The 19,407-nt window shown below is 45.6% G+C and overlaps 2 protein-coding genes and 1 non-coding gene across 4 annotated transcripts in view; 1 reads left to right on the top strand and 2 right to left on the bottom strand.

Moving 5' to 3' along the window:
- Positions 1 to 2,324: 2,324 nt before the first annotated feature.
- On the bottom strand, positions 2,325 to 11,251 carry TIPIN (TIMELESS interacting protein). 2 transcript variants are annotated; one of them, XM_044445012.1, is made up of 8 exons: positions 11,124 to 11,251; positions 9,127 to 9,278; positions 8,110 to 8,203; positions 6,281 to 6,356; positions 5,219 to 5,341; positions 5,057 to 5,120; positions 3,724 to 3,930; positions 2,325 to 2,540 (listed from the first exon to the last, which is right to left on the bottom strand). In XM_044445012.1, exons 2-8 carry the CDS (start codon positions 9,254 to 9,256, stop codon positions 2,449 to 2,451), a joined length of 786 nt encoding a protein of 261 aa, XP_044300947.1. In that variant the 5' UTR covers positions 9,257 to 9,278; positions 11,124 to 11,251; the 3' UTR covers positions 2,325 to 2,448. The 2 variants fall into 2 exon arrangements, with proteins under 2 accessions (XP_044300947.1, XP_044300946.1); XM_044445011.1 differs by having other exon boundaries at positions 9,127 to 9,274; positions 11,124 to 11,229.
- Positions 4,256 to 4,389, bottom strand: LOC123030830. Its single transcript, XR_006416178.1, has one exon.
- Positions 11,252 to 15,329: 4,078 nt separating the features above from the next.
- MAP2K1 (mitogen-activated protein kinase kinase 1) overlaps positions 15,330 to 19,407 on the top strand; it is a 44,737-nt gene continuing 40,659 nt past the window's right edge. The window contains exon 1 of the mRNA XM_044445013.1: positions 15,330 to 15,500. Coding sequence (XP_044300948.1) covers positions 15,421 to 15,500 — 80 coding nt within the window. The 5' untranslated portion in view covers positions 15,330 to 15,420. The remainder of the gene's footprint in view (positions 15,501 to 19,407) is intronic.

Below are 19,407 nucleotides of genomic sequence, written 5' to 3'. Positions count from 1 at the left end.
CCTCCATCTTAGAAACCATCACTCTGCACTCGTTTGCTTCAAAGGCAGCCTGGGGATTCTGCTGGTTCCTAGTCTACACATCACTCCAGGGGGAAAAAAAAGAACACGCTGTCTGTCCCTTCTTCCATCTTGTACAAACTGTCTTGACACAAAACTCTTCTCCAAGGACAGATCTTTTGCCTTATTGGTTGGTTGTGATTGGTCCCCCTGAGCCAGTCAGAACACAGCTGGTTGATTCATTAATGATCTTTCCAGCAATCCTGTGGCTGTTTGAGCTAGCAGCCATCCAGTCTTCCTGGATGACCCAGTGCCACTTTGGAAACATGGAGTGAAAATGGAAGGACAGAGAATGCGGGAAGAATGGAAGGAAACAGATTGTCACAGAAGACCACGTGGAAAAACAGCAGCTATTAACTACTTTGGCTTTTTAACAAAATCAGATGAAGTTTCCAGGCATGGAAGCCCCTTCGTGGATAAAGCAAGACACATTTTGGTCAAACTGCAAGAAGTCTTTAAGGGTGTACTTTTTTAAAAAATGCAGCTGCCAATCTTCTATTTGTTGGAAGTATTTGATTAGGTTTGAAGAATAAGTATTTGATTAGTATACCCTTCTGATCTTTGCGAAGTTTCAGAAAGATTGGTGCAAGAGATTCTATGTAAGAGCAGCCTGAAAAGCTGATGTGGTTTCAAAATGCAGTTGGTTACTCCTTCTGGGGTTATAAGGTGCAAAATGTATGCTGATATATTCCCCCACCTGGCGATAATAGTTTCATCCTACAAGAATTTATGTAACCCCCTTTTAAAGCTGTCCAGCTCCATGGACATTACCAACTTGGGCATCACTGTACCATGTGGGATTCCATAGTCTGACTGGGCACTAAGTATTTTTTTAATTTGTCTTAAATCTACCACTTTTCAACTTCAGGGATAAGCAGGGGATTGTACTATGAAGGGGGGGAAGCCCCCACCCACATATAGGTTGATTTCCCCTTGTTCATTTCTTTCACATCCTCAAAATCCTGAGACATTGCAACCCTTCCTTAGAGATGCTCCAGTCCCTCCCTCCTCTGCATCAAAACCCTACTTGCTTGTGCAACATGAGCAGCAGTACCCGTCTCCTTCTGCTTTGTTGCAGTCCACGATGCTCAGCAATGTGCTCGGCTTCACAGTAAGCTACAGCAGGTGGACTGGCTGCTCCCCTGCCCATGCTCATCTGGGAGACGTACCACATAGGGATGCTCTGTCCTCTACTGCAATAGTAGAAAATGCTGGGGAACCTTGATTCAGGCTGTGGGGACCGTGTCTAGATCTCCATAAACCTCATCAGAATATTGCTGTTCACATACAAACATGCACATGTTTGCAACACAGGTACACAGGATCTGTAACTATTGCAATTCATGATTCGGGGGAGATGACACAAATGCAAGATCTGTTGGTGTGGGCAAAGTGAAGCTTCCAACCTGAGTTGTGGATGAGTTAACGTGTTTTACAGTGTACATTACTCTTGGTGCAAGAAGGGAACAAAATCAGAATGAACCGCTCTATATATGCTTACGCTCCCTGCCCCCACTCCCAATGGGGTACTGTTACCCAGAACAAGTCAACACAGAATCCGGCTAATGCACAAGTGGCTGCCAGCCACTGTCCATGTTTTCATGCGTCTGGTGCATTCCACATCTTCTAGACTATTCCACCCAGCATTTCTGCCTAGGTTCCCGTGCTGCTTTGGGAAACTGACAGGACACCAAGATGGAATGGACTAGAAAAGAGAAATGGAGATGGGCAGTATTAGCACATATTTTTCCCAGTACCATCTCTAGCAGACTGAGAACTGGAATTTTAACCTCCAAGCTGTGGCTGGTTGCATTACCTGTGTCCTCTACCGGTGCAATGTGTCAACAGCCAGAGCCATAGTTCTGTAAAAGACTAATTCATGAAGTAATTGATTTTTTCTGGGTTAAAGCTTACACTTAACCTCTGACTTCCTAGATTTATTACCTCCATTTCCAGTATAAAATATAGACAAAGTATTTCACACTGTGAAAGTTACAAGATTTAAATGGTGGAAGTATTCCCTTTTATCTACTCTGTTGATATTGGTTTCTAGCCCAAAGTTTGAGGCTACTTTCATCCAGATTTAACTGCTTCAACTTCTCGCTTTAATGGAAAAGCACCATTTCAAATCTTAGATATTAAAAGAAAAATTGCATTAGAATACTAATCTCTCACACGCAAGTGGCTGGCAGGAACAACAAGCCTGAGCACTCAAAAGTTGATATAGGAAATAAAATTATGCTGAAAGAAGAACATGTGCCAAGAAATACTCCACGTTCCTCTTTTAATAGTAAGCAACGAAATCTATGTCAATGATATTTTAGGATGCCCGTCACTTGATCCCAAACAGTTCAAGGTCATTTATCTTCTATATGTCCGCTTTGCATCTTCTCAGCAGCTTCCTGTGTCTGCTGCAGGATTATCATCTGGTATTTGAGAGACAACGGTGTTGTGCTCTTCGTTTAGCTGGGACACACACAGCTCTATTAGAAACAAAAAAGCATTGGCTGTTCAAAGCCATTGTTTTTGTATTAACTCCTCTCCTGTGTAATTTAATTGCTAAGGCTCATAACTCTCCAACCAACTCAATAACTTGAAGGTTTTATGAGGAAAGAAAAGCAATCAATTTCTTTAGACCCAATTTCTTTAGCCTTTGCAGGAAGAAAAAGAAGCAATTATCACTAAGGCAGGGGTTGAACTGCAGGAAAGAGTTAACTTTAAAAGGGGGTGGGGGAGGAGATACATTCTAAATGTGAAGCAAAGCACATTCTGGTTAAATATTACTACAACCACCATGGAATACTCTAATTGAGAGTAGTAATTATAGATCATAAGCGCTTGCTGATGTTTTCTCAAATTTAACCTGAATCCTAGATTGTTTAAATTGTTCAAGATCCTGTAGACTAGTCAAATGTATGGAATAAGCAACTTATACCAATGTTTCCTACACTAGCTTTACAGTATTTGGGGGGCGGGGTACCTACAACCCATGGGCCAGATCCTGCAGGTGACATTCTTCTGTCCCATGCATATTGCATCCAGCACCCAATATCATACTGAGCGTGATTGCGCAAACCCATACCATGCCATCTTCCTGCAAATGAGTATGGCGGGAAGATGGCAACCCGAACAGCAAATCTGCCTAGGCACATGGAAACTGAACCATTCTGAGAAACAACCAGACTTTAGCATCAAGTGATGCCTGCACCCAGTTTTGACAGTACCAGCAGGGCCTGTCAGGGATCGAGAGTCAGGGATCAGCCTGAGTGGGTATTATTTCCATTATTATTTCAGAATCCCAAGTTACACAACTCACTTTTCTATTTTTTCCTCACTCGAGAGAAAAATATTTTTGAAGGAAACACATTTCAAAGAAACAGCAATTACTCTGATATTTGCAAAGGCCAGAACAAGACCAGATTGAATTTTAGGAGGGATTTTAGAAGAAGCCCAAAACTGGGGATATTCACATGTAACAGTCCAAATGGGGTTATTTAATTCATTATTTGCTGCAGTACACATTGGGTACATTCTGCAGCCTTTTTGTATTCTCTGCAAATCACCACACCAAAATCACACCATATCATTGGTTAACCTACGCCTTAACACTATTTCATGCCAATCAGGCCATTGTCTCAATAAATAAATAAATTTTTCAGAAGTTACCATGTTCTTGTGATTCACTGTTGAACTGAGTTTTTGCTCGTCTTTTTTCAAGGGCCAGTTGTCTATTCTTTTCGATTCTCTGCTGTTGCTCCTCTGTCAGTGTAGCATTTGGAGGCAAATGAAACTCATCTCTTGTATTCTGGATTTCAGAAAAGAAATCTAATTCTTCTGTGGCTGCACTAACTCCATTGTTACCATCCTCTTCACCTGTATTGGATGCAAGAACTCCATCAGCAGTTTCCAGGCAACATCTACAGCTCAGCAGGGTTACTTCAGAAACAAGCATCCCATGAAACATATCACCCTTTAGATCTCATCACACTGCTAAACTACATATAACAATTTGTCCTCATTTTGTGAAAACACCAAATACAGTTGGAAATGCTACTTATCTGGTGACACAGAAGTATTGTACAGTTCCTGAGTCTTACTACGTAGGAAGTGGTCTGAAGTAAAATCAAAGGCCATTCACCCTCATACAAAAATGTCTTTCATCTGTCCTTAAACCCAAACCTGTCTATTACTCAACACAAATGTATGGAACCATCGCACAGAAATCTGATAACTCGACAGACGCTGTCGGCAGGAACCATTTTATTAATGTACGTGGCTACCTATGGATGCATTGCATTACTAACAAATGCAACCAATGTTGATTGAAGCCACATTTGTGTAATCATTCTGATACTGTAAGTTTGTTTTTAATTTCTTCCTCATTCCCGTTTATGGCTTAGCAACATTACATCTCAGATAGCATCAAGCATCTTAGTCCAACTGTTGCCACAAATTTCATCACAGTTGCAGAAATTTAAGAAAATGGACATGTTTACTATGACCATATGATAAAGTGTTTAGCAAAAGGCAGGAATTTATTGTCTAAGATACTGGATTTATTTTGATCAAACATATTTGTATTCTAAACAGTGTGAAATTTGTTCTAAACCTCTAGAAGTGAGTGGTATTCCTAATAACCAATAAAATGCACTACATTGAAAGTGGACAGAAAGTTAAACAAGTCCGAGTGAGCACCTAGGCCCTGATGGTTGCTGGGACTGTGAAACTAGAAGGTTCCTTGGTGTGATCCAGCAAAGCATTTCTTATGTTCTTCAACAGATGTGGCCACACTGGCCCACTCAGTATGAGTAGGGCAGCACTTAACACTTACAACACTTATTAACAGAATGTGTGGATTTGAGTGTTTGTTTTTTAAAAGAAACCATTTAAGACCAATCCGTTCACTCCTGTCAGGAATGTTGCGATGTTGACACTGCATCAAAATGGCCCACAATTGGAGGAAAAAGGATGTAGACTAAGATTTTCAGTGCATACATGCCTTCATTACTTGTGAACTCTTCATGTGAAATAGGCAGGTCAAGTCTAATCCGCTTTAAGCATGCCTAGAAATGAAAAAGTCTCATTTATTACTGATGAAATGGTATTTTCTGCTTTCAATTAAGCCTTCCATCGGATCGGAACTGCTACAGTTGACACTCACCTGAACTGCTTGCTTATTTCCCAGCCGCTCAACCCTGCCAACAAATTCTTCAAACTGAACTTTAGGAAACAGCCTGTGAGCCCAATGCTCCATGTACCTCATAAGTGTCTTCAGGTCTGCTGCCTGTGTGCAACAACAAATTATTATTTAAATTACTTGATCCATAAGAATTTGGAAAACTTTTAAGATGTTTAACTACAGGACACTCTTAAAATACTGAATCACTTCTAAACAGATCACTTTAGAGCTTGTACAAACTATTCTTGTATTGCAATACTATTACATGGGATCCAAATGCCTTTAACTCAGCAAGTGCCTGTATTGCAGGGAAATCCAGTGTTTTCATCTGAGAACTGCTTTTTGTTTACTGCTGGAAAACCACCAACTTCCCTCACCTAGCACATTAAGGAACTATTAGGATGTGTAAGCACTTCTTCACTGGGATGCCACAATGACCAATTATCCTATAAATAGCCTTTTTAAAAATTTAATGGTCAGAGAAGGTGATGTAGTGCATTATTTACTAATTTAATGCACTGATTTATTTACTAATAAATAGCCAGTAGTAAATGCACATCACACAGCTCTTCAAGCTGTATTTGCAATACAACTTTACACTTTGACCTTACCATCTCAATGCTATAATGCAAAAACACGTTGTTTTTCAAAAGCTAAAGGAGGGATTGAATCTCAGTTGCCTGCAGCAAGATTATGCCAATTCATAAGATACTGCATTATTAGAGCTGCTGTCTGAAAAGGCCTTTTGAATGATTCATTAATCCTACAAATGAAGTCCCTTCAAACTAAAGTGAGTCTGCATCCTTACCTCAGCTTCTGTTATGTTACGGGAAGCATATCAAATGTTACCTGAAACAGTCCATTTTATGTCACCATAATAAACAAGAGGCAATTTAAAAATCAGTAAAACTATCCAAATTTGCATTAGAACCCCTAAAGTTTTATCCAACCTTCACTGACGTTTGAAGATTCCAGCCCCCCAGAATACATAATATGCATGCAGTGGCCATAAAATTCAAGAGAAGACTTCTCAGCATTGCTTACCTCATGACCTTTACCTTTGAATTTTACATTATCAAACATACTCTGCAAAGCTGGAAGTCCTCGCTCTGAAACTAACCTGCGAATGTCAGAAGTGTCTCCAGTTATTTGGAAAAAAAACATTAATATATGTTCTAGCCAAAATCCTGAAATACAGCGCCCATGTGAACAAGAGGCACAACGCATGATTCATTATGTGTCTCAATGCAGGACAATGAATACTCCACTGGAACAAACAAACACACCTGAGTTGAACCTCAGAAAACAAAGATGGTTGACAAATAAGGTCTTTCCTTATTCCTTAAATGGGCTTTGGTACTAATAATGGAATAGTGATGCAAAGGAGGCCCTTGCCCAGCCAATGGGCTCTAAAAGTTTTCGGTTGCAGTTCATCGGACCCTCCCTGCCCACTGACAAGGAAGTGATAATGGTAGTACAGTCAACAACAAGGGCACAGGGTAAACCTTCTTTACCTTAATATATAAAGACTACTTAGTGATTTGACTATTCCAGTCCACCAGAAGAACTTCCATGTGGCTCACATCATCCATAAAACAATAAAAATTCATTTTTAAAAACCAAGCTAAAAAAGAGGAGCCAGGCATTATAATCACAGAAAGATGGGAAAACCAAACCAATGGAAAAATAAAAAGGGATCACAACATGCCACCCCCCAAAAAAAGGAAGAAAGAGGGTGATTGAACCTCACACAACTGAGCCCCATGGCAACAGAGAGGGGTCCCAGGTTCAAGGCAATTGGACCACCAAATGCAATGGAAAGGAAACAGGGTCTGTAATGGCTAAAAGCAGCAGCCGGACAAACCCATGCGGGACTTTGCAACCCAAGTTCTGTTCTGGGGCATTTCTTATTCCCTAAGAAAAGCATCATATAGACCAGGGGTCAGCAACCCGCGGCTCCGGAGCCACACGTGGCTCTTGAACCCATCTGCTGTGGCTCGAAGCTCCACTCAGGAAGGCAGCACTAGCTAGTTAAGTATATCAGCTAGTTAAGTAAAGCGCTCCATTCCTCTGCTAAACAAGCTTCCTGCAGGCTCTCCTGTTACACCAAAAAGCTGCTGAAAAGATTCTCTTTGTCCCAATGTAATCTCCTTCATCTGAATGTTAAAAGCTGCGCTTGGGACCTGTCACAATTCACAGCACTTGGCTGTTTATCTGCTAATCAGTCGCTAAACACACAGCAGCTGTGGACCCCTAAACACACAGCAGCTGTGGACCCCTAAACACACAGCAGCTGTGGACCCGCTGGATTTACTGAGCTCCACACCCCCATAGGCCAACCACAGATAAATCAAAGAAAAGTTTCTGAAGAAAACCAAACTTTTAATGATATGTGAGTAGATTCATTTGCTTTTACTGCTGATGAACTTACGGGGTTTGCTGTTTAATGCATGCAGCCCTTTAGCACTGACTTTGACTCTTCAGGAAGCTGGTCTCCTATTCAAAATACATGAAAGGAGTCCTACTAGTTTATAATGTAAGATCAAAAATAACAGTTTTTAGTGACTGAACAAGAGCTGCAGCTTAATCATAATGAAGCATTATGGTAAAAAACCGATATATGCAGTGCTATCTTCATTTTAGATGTCAAAAGGGTTTTGCGGCTCCTGGTGTTTTCTTTTGTGTGGGAAATGGGTCCAAATGGCTCTGAGTGTTAAAGGTTGCCGACCCCCGGGCTAGACCAACAAATACAAGCCCCTAGTCACATCAAGGATTCTAGAACCCTTGTGTCACTGAAAAGGCATCAGAGGAGGAAATGTATACAACAAGACTTATACATAAACACTTTGGGCTACAAAAATGCTACTAAATACCTTTCAGCATCTAGTTTAGGCACTGATCTTTTAACAGTTTTCCTAGCAGTCACAGGGGAATTCTTGGCTTGTGACAATTTGTCTTTCTCTGGCTCTGGGAAATAAAAGACAACACATTCTAAAACTAGTAATCCAAACTGGATACAGAGAGTGAATCATTCCTAAGAATAAATACTGGCAAATACATAGAAACACAGCGAGTCAGAAGAGGTCCCCTGGACAATCTAATCTGACTCCCAGCTCCAGCCAGCTTTGCTTATGTAATACCCAAAAACAGTATTTATCATATGCTAATGCTGTAATAGCTTCGCAGAAATATGCTATTTATTTTAATTATTCCCTGGTATTAGAGCCTGTTATCTATGTAAACTTGCCTAATGAAAGTAAACATGTACGAAATGAACCCCATACTGTCTTTTTTCCAGAAGGTCAAAAGTAATCTTAACCTGTAACTCTGAAGTTATTTTACACTATGTACAGAAAGAATGTACTATTCCTCAGAGAGTTCAATTCTAGCACTGGAGAAAATTTCATCGACTTGGGTTGCAATCCCTAAGACATCGGTCCTCAAACTTTTTCAATAGGGGGCCAGTTCGGTGAGGTGGGGATGCCTGGGGGCACGCGTGGCAGTGGCTCGCTCGCTCGGAGATCTCCCAGTGAGTCCAAAACCATCCCTGAGGGAGCAAGCCACCACCTCCCCGCCCGCACTGTGTGGCAGTGGTGAGCACGCGTGCACAGGAGGCAGGTGGCGATGGTGGCTTGCTCGCTCAGAGACCATCTCCAAATGAGCAAGCCACCGCCTCCCCGCCTGCGAGCAGCAAGCAGCAGCACAGGCTGGATGGATGGCCACGGCAGGCTGGATCCGTCCCGTGGGCTGTAGTTTGAGGACCCATGCCCTAAGGAATATGTTCCTCAAAATAATGTAGTAACAGAATGGGACTTAAAGACAAGTAAACATACACAAGATTGTGCTGTTAGTGTTCTAAACACCAAGGTTTAGGTCAAGTGAATAGTCACCTCCATTGACCAGGGCTTCTTCAGTATTTTCCCCTGGAGAGTCTGGAGGGGGAAGAGGTAGAAGCTGCTCGTCTTCGATCTGTTCATAATCAGGGAGATCAAACAAACTGTTCTCTGTTGGATTGATCATCTTGCTACCGAAGGTGTTCTACCTTGGAAAATGAGATTACCAGCTTTATAGGGAAAGAACCTGAGTTATAAACAAATTCATAAAGCTTTGCACAACTGAAGGGCACTTCTCTTGCCCCAATTCAGCAACCCCAACTCAGGTGACCTGGGTTCTAGTCCGCGCTCAGCCATGATGCCAACTGGGCGACTTTGGGCCAGTCACAGACTATCAGCCTAACCTACTTCACAGGGTTGTTGTTGTGGGGATAAGATTCAGGGCAGCAGGAGACTGATGCAAGTTGCTTTGAGTTCTTTAAAAAAGAAGGCAAGATATAAATCAAATAAGCAAGCAAACCTTTCTGAGTTATGGCAATGTGAGGCACTATCCTGGGAACTGCTAGAAAGGCATAGACAGAAATACACCAGTTCATGTTCTAATGCCACAATTACACAGCAAGTTGCAACCATTTTACAATTTCTACAGTTGCTTCATAATTTCATACTTAAACTGTATGTGCTTTAAAAATACCTATTTGATACTTGTATATTCCTTTGTATTCTACATATGCAGTATAGCTAGCATAACTACAGCACACCAAGTAACTTCTCGGAACCAAGTTTCCAGCACTAACAAAAACCTGTTTATGGCAAGCCAGAAACATGTAAGAATGTATTGATTTTTAAACCACTCAGAGAACTTTACTTATTATCCCTACATTTATATTCTGGCTTTTCCCTCTTGCAAGAAACCCAAGACAGTTTACATAATCCTCCTCTGCACTTTATCCTTAAAACAACCCTGTGAGGTAAGCTCAGCTAAAAGTAAGCTTCACTCTGAATCAATGGAGTACTATTCCAACAGTCTAACCTCTAAAATAGCTTGGGTTTTAAAATTAGGAAATTTTGCTAGCCTTTCAGGCATGGAAAGAGGCCCATTTACTGATTTATTATTACATTTATATCTTGCTTTTTTCCTCTTGCAAGGAACCCAAAGTGACGTCCTTAATCCTACCCATTGCATCTTCCCAAGAAGCCAGTGAGGTAGGTTAAGGTAGGTCCTCAAACTAAGGCCCGGGGGCCGGATCCGGCCCGCCATGCCCCTTTGGACCCGCCGTGCCCCACCTCAGCATGCGCGCACACGCATGCGCCGCCCCCGCCCTCTCACCGGCCCGCATGCGCCGCCAGCACCACCTTTCCGGCCCGCGGCTAGCACCGGCACCTTTCAACTGGGCCCTGCTTCAGAGGTTAGAGCAGGGGTCTCAAACTGACGGCCCGCGGGCCAATCGCCAGGGCAGGCGGGGCACAGGGGAGGGGCCCTGCGGCCTTCGAAGCGCCGGCGGCGCCCGGGCCGGCCGTGGGATGAGCGGCCCCCCACCACCGCGGGGGTGGAATACTTGATGCGGCCCAGCCTCACCCAGACTCTACTTCCAGCGGCCCCCAGGTAAGTTGAGTTTGAGACCCCTGGGTTAGAGTCACCCATTGCGCTTCATGCCCAAGCAGGGACTTACAGTCAGGCCTACAGAGTCTCACTCTAACCACTAGGACACACTGCCTCCCCGGTGCTGCCCGCGGAACGGAAAAGTACCAACATCTGGGGGGCAACATCTAAACGCAGCGAAGAAAGAAGCAAATCGTGCCGAAAAAAGCAACGGGGCGGGCACGTCGCTCGCGCACCACTGGAGTAGACCCACTGGAATGAATGGGGCCTCAGAGGGATTTACACGGGACACACCTCACCCCCCCCCCCCCCGCTCGCTTCTTTTCCATGAATGTCCGTCCCCCGATTAAATAGGGAAGAGGCAGAAATAGGGCCGCGGTGCGGGCGGGGGGCGCCTCCAACCCACGCGGCCCGACCCGGCAAGGGGAAGGGCCGCCCGCCCCTGCCCTACCTGAGCGGCCCGGGGCGGCTCACATCCCGGACCAGGCCGGCCCGGTCAGCAGCGACCGGCACCAGACGCCGGGCGGGGGAGGGGCAGGCGACAGGCAAGCAAAAGCGCGCCAGAGCGCCCAGGGAGGCCAGCTCACGATCTCGCGAGAACGGAGGCCAGCACTTCCGAGAGAGGCGGGGCAACGCGAGTCCAATCACTCCTACAATTCCCAGCATGCCTCAGGAATCCATACCTGTTTGGCGGGGCCGGAAGTATTGGTAACCGCAACGTGCTGAACTTTATTTTGTCCGAGCATTCATTAAGGATTTTACCCTTAATTAATTTTGTGTTTGTGGGAATGGAGAGGTTTAGGGTGCGCCTATGATTTTTCGATGGGACGATTTGGGCTGCAAATCTTAGCATGCAACATCAACAATACACTACATTGGGAGGTTTCTGTAACCCGCTGTACCCCATTTAGCAATAAAGGGCATCACAACTGTGGACTTCGTTGCAGGGTTCTTGTAAACCGGAGCTTCAGCATGCCTCTTTTCTAATAATACAACACGCTCTTAGACGTGTCCAAATAGAAATAAGTCCCATGCAACTGTTTTTCTCCCAGGTCGATGAATCCACTATGGCAGCCTTAAGAATGGACTGCAGTGTAAAGCTGCTGTAAAAACTGCTTTCTTTAGTCATCCCCTGCCTGAAATGCGGAGTGCACAGAGTATAAAGGCTTTGAAATTTATATAAAGGCAGGGATATTTTTCAAATAGTCACAATTTTTAAAAAAAGGCATATGGATTTTTTTATAAAATGGAATCAATTTTTCCTCAGAAATAGATCCAAGATAGGAAGAACCGAAGCTCCTTCTCTTTTTGCTGCAATGTTTTATTTCGAGGGAGTGGGGAAGAAAGACACTGCTGCCCAAAAAGTCTGCATGAAGTGCTTTTAAGCGCCCTATCTGGAGTGCTAATCCTCCAAATAGGGCACTTAAAAGGGGCCTTCTCCTAACTTCACTTGTAAACCGCATGTACAAATAATAGGATGCCTCTGCATATTTACTACTTCTATGTTCTCTTTTACAGCTGAAGCTTTCCGCGCTCGAGCGCACCCCTCCGCCGTGCCTCTTTGCGCATGCGCACTTCCGTCCTCTCGCTTTCACGGTTCGACGAGCGCTGCTGTTAGGCGCGAGGGCGGGGCGCGTGCTGTTACCTCAGAGCCCAAATGTGGGATTTTGGCACCAAAAAAGGCGCTCGAGGTTGCGCTTGCGTTGACTCGCTTTTATTTGCCGCCGACAATGGTTTTTAAGTCCGAGTACTACCTTATTTCACTATTTTAATTATCTTAATTATTATGAACCACCTTATGAGGCCAGAGAAGCAGGCTAGAATTTATAAATTTTTGTAGTGAGGTAACCTTCATTTGAGGAAGGTCATAAAACTTTTTTTTTACCTCAGACTCTGTCCACATTTAAATCTTTCCACCTGATGCAACATCCAAATATAAATGTATTACTTGTAATGCTGTTCTGTCCATCACCCAAAGTGAATTCCCCTTTTTTACCAAAGTGATTTGTATGGGTTGGAGTTTTATCCTTATGTTTGTACGCCACCCTGAAGGACAGAATACAGTGGTACCTTGACTCATGCACTTAATCCGTTCCAGGACTCTGGTCGTGACCCAAATTGGTCATGAGCCAAGTCAAATTTCCCCATAAGGTTCAATGAAAATAAGGTTAATCTGTAACTATTTTTTTAAATCAGAAAAATGTGAAGCAAAGTGACAAAGAGCAACAAAGATCGCGGCCATTTCCCCCCACCACACGCTGAGCACAAGCGCAGCCATCTTCCCACACCCCCCCCAGCACGACCGCGATCGTGCCCATCATCCCTGCACACACCCATCATCCTGGGGCTCGGGGGGGGGAGACGGGCACGATCGTGCTGATGGGGGAAGATGGCCGAGATCGCGGTTGCGCTCCTGCAGGAAAGACGAGTGCAATCATGGGTGCGCTCGTGCAGGAAAGACAGGAGCGATCGCAGCCATCTCCCCGCTGCCCCCAGCACCATCGTAGCCATCTCCCCACTCAGCAGGGTGGGGAGATGGGCGCGATCGCAGTCGCCACCCAATGCGGAGTTCACGATCTGAGTAAAAAATTTTATGAAATGTTTGTTCACAACCCAATTTGGTCGTGAACTGAGGTGTTCGTGAGTCGAGGTACCACTGTATTCCTTGCAAACCCTTCTGGCCTCTTCTCCAAAGAGCGCTGTGTGGACTATTTTATCCACATATCAAATGGTCCCATAAAAATCACACTCTTACATGGGGAAGAATGCCTGTTTTTGAAGATCGAGAAGTACACCCAGGAACCACTGAATTCCAAAGATGGCTTTCAATACCACAGATTATACCATCTATTTCTTCTTTTCCATGGGTGCCTTGTATTGCACCACATACCCTGAAAATATGCCTCAGAATCTCTCACTGTTGCAGAGACTGGTGAGATACGTGGGGAACCTGTTGCCCAACACAAATCCCATCATCCCTGACTACTGGCTGGGCTGATGGGAGCTGGAATCCAGCAACACCTGGGGCACACAGGTTTCCCACTCCTGCAGACCTGAAATCTAAATGCCTAAGATAAAGGAAGAGGGGAATTGGAGGGAACACCATCTTGGTCTAGGCCCCCTTCTCAGGACAAGGGAGTGAGTGGAGGTGCAGGGGAAGGCAATGAAAGCTCCTGAGCCGGTCCCCAGCTGTAGAAAAAGACCTGAAGCTGAGCAATTCGCGTAAGATGGGAAGAGAAAGGCCTCCACGTTTGGACTAAGGTGTGCAGACACGGCAAATGGCACAGGAAGACCTTGTGCAGAGGCAACAGCAGCTCTGGGGGCAAATCTTAGATTCATTAACGCATGGTTTGTTCTTAGGTTAATGTTGGGTTGTTTAAGCCATGAACAAACCCAAGTGCTTGGGTTTGGACATCACAGGAACAGCTTAGGACTGTGGCATCCGCAGGTTGTTCCTCAAAACCAGAAGTGGCTCACACGCAGCACACCTTCCCATAATGCATGGGTTTGCTGCCAAACACCACCACGGCATGCAAACAACGTCAGCAAAGGCCCATGCCCAGGATCTGAAAAACCCTTGAAAAATTCCAGGTATTTCCTATCCTATCCCCACAGCATGCTTCAAGCCCAAGACTTTTTCAGGCCACACATTTATGTATAAAAGGATATTTATTTTATATGTGTATTTATAGGCCGCCTATAACTGTCGAGGCATTCCTAGGCAGTGTATGGGGTAGAAACCAGGACCTCCGATACACAGGGCCACTTGAATAGTGCACAGGATAAAAAATTCCATTGCACCCTTTGTGCATGTGGCTAAGGAAGTGGCCAGACAGGTGTGCAGGGAATATTCTGTCCTTCCTTCACCGGCATTTTCAGGATGGCTTATACATGCCAGGATATGCGCACCAAGCCACACAAATCCACACCACTCAAGAAGAATGGTAGCTAAAGGTTAGCCAGAGCTGCCCCCTGGGAAAATGGAAGAGCCTTGCTTTGCCAGCGCAACGTGAGCAAGGTAGGCCCCAGGCAGGCCTGGAGCCATCACCGGAAAGACCTCACTGCCTTTTCGGGCTCAGGGCCACAGGTGCGGTTCCCCTGCAGAGCGAAGGACGCCCAGCAGGGCTGGGAGCGGCGCCTGCACTTCAGCGGGGCCCGGAGCGGCCCGAGAAGCCGCTCGCGGGCAGGGATGCGGCAGATCTCGCCCGCAGGGCCCCCCCGGCGGCGGCGAACCCGGGAAGAAGCCCTCGCAGGGGGCCCGCTCGCCCTCCCGGCCGGCACCAAGCCGTCCTCGCCGGGCCCGGCAGCGCCTTCCGGGAAAAGGCAGGGCCGCGGCGGCTCCATCCGGCCGCGCGCGTGCGCCTGCGCGCAGCCCCGGCCCGCCGCGCCTCGCCGCGCCTCGCCACTGGGGGCACTCCCGCGGCTCCCAAGCGCTGGCGGCAGGCTCGGCTCGCTCGCTCGCTCGCTCGCTCTGCTGGGGCCCGAGGCGCGCGGGCAGGCGAGCGCGGCAGAGCCGGCGGCGCGAGCGGGCCCTCCGCGTGCAGCGGCGGATCGCGTCCGGCCGGGTCGCGCTCGGCGCCGCCGGGAGGGAGCGGAGGCGTGCGCGCCCAGCCCAGCCCAGCCCAGCCCAGCGCGGGCGCTGCGTCGGCCGGGGCGCGAGCCGCTCCGCCCGAGGGGACTCCTTGCCGGCAGCCCCGCGCGGAGCGTTGCCCGGGTCCTCGAGCGGCCCCGGCGGCAGGCGGAGCACCATGCCCAAGAAGAAGCCGATGCCGATCCAGCTGAACCCCGCGCCCGACGGCTCCGCCATCAACGGGACCAGCTCGGCGGAGTGAGTACGGCGCCGCGGGGCGCGGTGGAGGAAGGGGCGGCCTCCCGAGGCGCGCGCGCTTCGCCGGAGCGCAGCCCTCTGCGCGGCGCCGGGGTCTCCTCGGGAGGAGCGCGTCGCGGTGCGCCGGGGCTGCACTTGGGCTGATCGCGCAACTCCGCAGCGCCCGCTGAACGAGCGGAGGCGCAGGACCCGGCGATCGCGGGGTCCCTCCCTGCCTTGCGGTCCTTAGCTGCTGCCGTCGTTTGAAGACGCGGGTGGGGTGGGGGGGGGGGGGGTGGGGGGGCTCTGAAGCGGATGACTTTAAACATTTCTTTCATAGCATTACGCGAGATAGTCTTGCCTGTAATGCTGCTTCTCGGGGGGCCGCTTTCCAAGTAAAGGCAGGAATAGATGCAATTGATCTAAAGAATCCGAACTTGCACTTCTTGGGCGAGGTAAGCAAGGGCGGGCGGGGAGAGGCTGATGACTCAAGAGTAGGAGTGCAGCGACTGGATTCGTTCAGCTTATAAGTAGCTACCAGTTGCCTGCCGAAGAACGATGTAACAGTTCTTCCATTGTTTGCAGTCTCTTGTAGCGGGGTGTTTAAAGAAATGTAGAGTTTTCATCATAGTTAATAAAAAGCACAGCTCCTTGATGAGTTGGTAGAGACTCTTCCCCCCTCTTCTTGATTTCATTCCAATTTTAGGAATACCAGAACTGTGTTAATTATCTGTAGGAACTACATTTAAAAAACAAACAAACATGCTCTTGCAATGCCATGTTTGCCTATCCAAGACTTTTCTGATTCAGAATGTTTCGAGTTGCTGTACGGAGCTGTTTTATGGATCCTCTCTGTCTCTTGAAATTTCCAGACTACAGGGCTGAAGATGTGCAAATGGAACACAACGACTTAGGAGCCCAGAAAGATTGTTGGACTGCAGGATGCAAATAAGCTCAGCAGTTTTTTCTAGCGTGTGAAATAGTACCAATATTTTTGCAGTAATCCAAGCTATTGCCCTGGATTAGCTGTGAATTGACTTTGGTAAATTTTACTGCCTGAAAAATCGGTACTGAAGCTTTTTGCATGCAGAGGGTGGGGAACTGCATCTGTGCAACAGGTTCTGTTTCCCTGCAAATTGAGTTTTAAGTTTTAAAATGCTTATTCAAAGTAGAGAGGATTCAGCAATTCACTTTTTGTGAATTCCAGTAATGACCCACTGGCTTTTGCACTTCGGAATATTCTAGTACTGTTTTAGGGTCATATCAAAACATGCCTAGAAATGCATATCTTGAGAAAAAATACGTTTAGGCTGCAGACTTACAGCTCCCAGCATTTCCCAGTCAACCATGCTGACTGGAAAATGCTGGGAGTTAGATGAATTATTTAAAGACTGTTTTAATGCACATTTTCTTGCAAATTAAAATCAATTACAAAATAATGCAAAAGCTTTAAAAAGATTTCTATGAAAGCATATACGTGGAGAAATGGAAGGGTAGCTATGTTGGTAATAAGAAGCTTTTATTTAAGAAGAGATCTACATGGATGAATGGACAAATTCTGGTTAGCCATTTTCTTCCATTAGTAGAATTTTTGAGATGGTCATGTGTCCAGCTGGAAACTAGATATGGGCTCTGACTCCACTTAGGTCAAAGCGTTGTGACAAAGTCCCCATCTCAGTAAACTTGGCAGCTCTGGGATAAAGGGAGAGGTCCTCTTATCAGTTGATAAAGCTGAGGAAGTAGGCAAGGACAGGAGTAAACAGAATTCACAAGGGTAGCTAACTAGGAAAGAGATGGTTGATAACTCAAAGAGAATGTCAGGCAATTTTCTTTCTAGCAGAAGTGGAAAGGTATTGGAAAAAATGCCAGTGTGGTTCTTTATATGTATGTCTGTAGTGTAGCCACATCTGGATTGATCTTTGGTTATTCCATTTCAAGAAATCATAGAGCTAGGAGAAACAACACATTCAAGGAATTGGAGCATTTTCAGTATGTGGAAAGGCTAAATCATGTGGAGAGTTTTGGCTGCAAACAGCCTTCCCCAACTAGTGCTTTCCACATTTGTTGATCTACAACTCCTACAAGCCCCAGCCAGTGCGCCAGTCAAGGATGATGAGGGTTGTGGTCTAAAACCTCTAGAAAGCAACAGGTTGGGATAGTCTGGTTTTGGGGAAAAAGACAAATTAATGGCAGGGCTTGAAAGAAATTTATAAAACTATGCTGTGATGAATGCACACATTTTTCCTTCTGTTGCTCAGAACAGTGAGCCATCCAATGAAAGAAATAAGAAATAAGCAGTAGATTCATAGTGGACAAAAGAACAATGCCATAATTAATTCATGGCAGTCGTTGCTGCAAAATGTGATGGTTGACCCTAGCCTGATTTACTGTAAAGAGGATGAGCTCGATTCCTGCAGGACAGTCCTGTCCCTTGATCCACACAGAGGCAAAGAACCAAAGGCACTCACGTAGCAGTGGTTTAGCAGCAGCATATGTGAAGAGGATTTGGGGATTTTTGGTTAATTATAAGCTGAACGTGGACCCGCAGTGTGATGCAGCTGCTAAAAAAATGAACCTAGTCTTAGACTATACAAAGAGATACATTGTGTGCAGGTCATGAGAAGTAATATCGATGCTCTGTTCTGCCACATCTGGAGTATTTCATGTTGTTGGGGTGCCCCATTATAACAGGGACACGTTGTTGGCCCAGCCAGGCACCTCATTCTTTGTTATGCTCGTCTAATATCTTTGCATGTGTTAGTCAAAAGCCAGGTTACCTCATCTGATAAATTGCTGCTACTGAGACATTCTATCCAAAGAGGTGTCAGTGGGTTGTGTGTGTGTGTGTGTGTGTGTGTGTGTTTTTACTGCCTGCAATCATCATCTTTGGATATCATACACATTAAAAATAATACTAATAATGAACTCAGATCAACATGATCTTGACTCCCTTTTTTTCCTCTTTTGCTTAAGGTGTGAAAATGTTGGAGACTGGGTTTACCACGCTTCTTGCCCAAGGTGTGATTAGTGTGCTTTAAAAAATCAGTTAGGAAATTTATTTTACTCTGAGATCAGAAAGGAAATAAGATATTTTTGCTCTTTAGTTCTGAAGTGTCTGGGAAAGTTTTAATTATTTTTAATTCTCAAAATTGGGAATGCCAGTGAGAAAGCCAGACCAGCTCCTAACACCTACTTTTGGGGGTGGCACTGTATGTTCTCCTTCTTTCATATAATGTTATTTCATCATGTTGTAAACTGCTTAGAGAGTCCTGAGGGACTATTAGAGCAGGATGCAAACTGCTCTGTACTGGTGCTGCTCATAAATAGCAGCAGTTCACCCTCGAAATTTACTTCTGGAATGCTTCCAGGAGGCCACTCCTCTAACTATGTTTCCTTTGCTCCTCTAATCCACCTTTTCTTTGAAAACTCTGCGTCCCTACTATAAGTGAGCCAAAGGATGTGCACTTCCAGTAAATCAAATACTTTCCCTGTTTCCATCCTACCTCCATTCCCTCTCCTTTCTCTGATGTCCCCCTTATGTCTGTTTCTAGATTTGAATTCCCCTTAGGTAGGGACCCAGCCTCCTGTTCTTTGTTAAATGTCATGGCCATAACACCGACGGAACAATCACATATTTCACTTATATACCATCTCTCTTGCAAGGCACAGAAGACTGATTACACGGGCCCATTTTCCCACTTCCTTTTTATATTGACATCAACCCATTGAGGTATGTCAGGCTGTGATGGTGGGAACCTGGGTCTTCCTAGTCCCACTCTTGCTCTCTAACCAAATTTTCATTAAAGTGTGAAGATATTGAGGTTATTAACTAAAATGTTCCACCCTAACTTAAGAATTGTAGTCTTACTCAGTTAATGAAAAGGAACCAAGTGTCAAACACAGAAGAGCACTTGTGGAATATCAGTCA

The sequence above is a fragment of the Varanus komodoensis genome, unplaced genomic scaffold, assembly GCF_004798865.1.
Source record: "Varanus komodoensis strain SLA01 unplaced genomic scaffold, ASM479886v1 scaffold46_3, whole genome shotgun sequence".
Lineage (NCBI taxonomy): Eukaryota > Metazoa > Chordata > Lepidosauria > Squamata > Varanidae > Varanus > Varanus komodoensis.
The sequence above is the reverse complement of the archived record's forward strand: the minus strand, read 5'-3'. Positions and strand labels throughout refer to the sequence as shown.

Bases quoted from the DNA above. Each gene is read 5' to 3' on its own strand.
- TIPIN (XM_044445012.1), bottom strand. From the start codon at position 9,256: ATGATCAATCCAACAGAGAACAGTTTGTTTGATCTCCCTGATTATGAA. The intron at 8,204-9,126 runs GTGACTATTCAC...TTTATTTCCCAG, and splicing joins AGAAGCCCTGGTCAATGGAG to AGCCAGAGAAAGACAAATTG. The intron at 5,342-6,280 runs GTAAGCAATGCT...TGTTGCACACAG, and splicing joins TCAAAGGTAAAGGTCATGAG to GCAGCAGACCTGAAGACACT.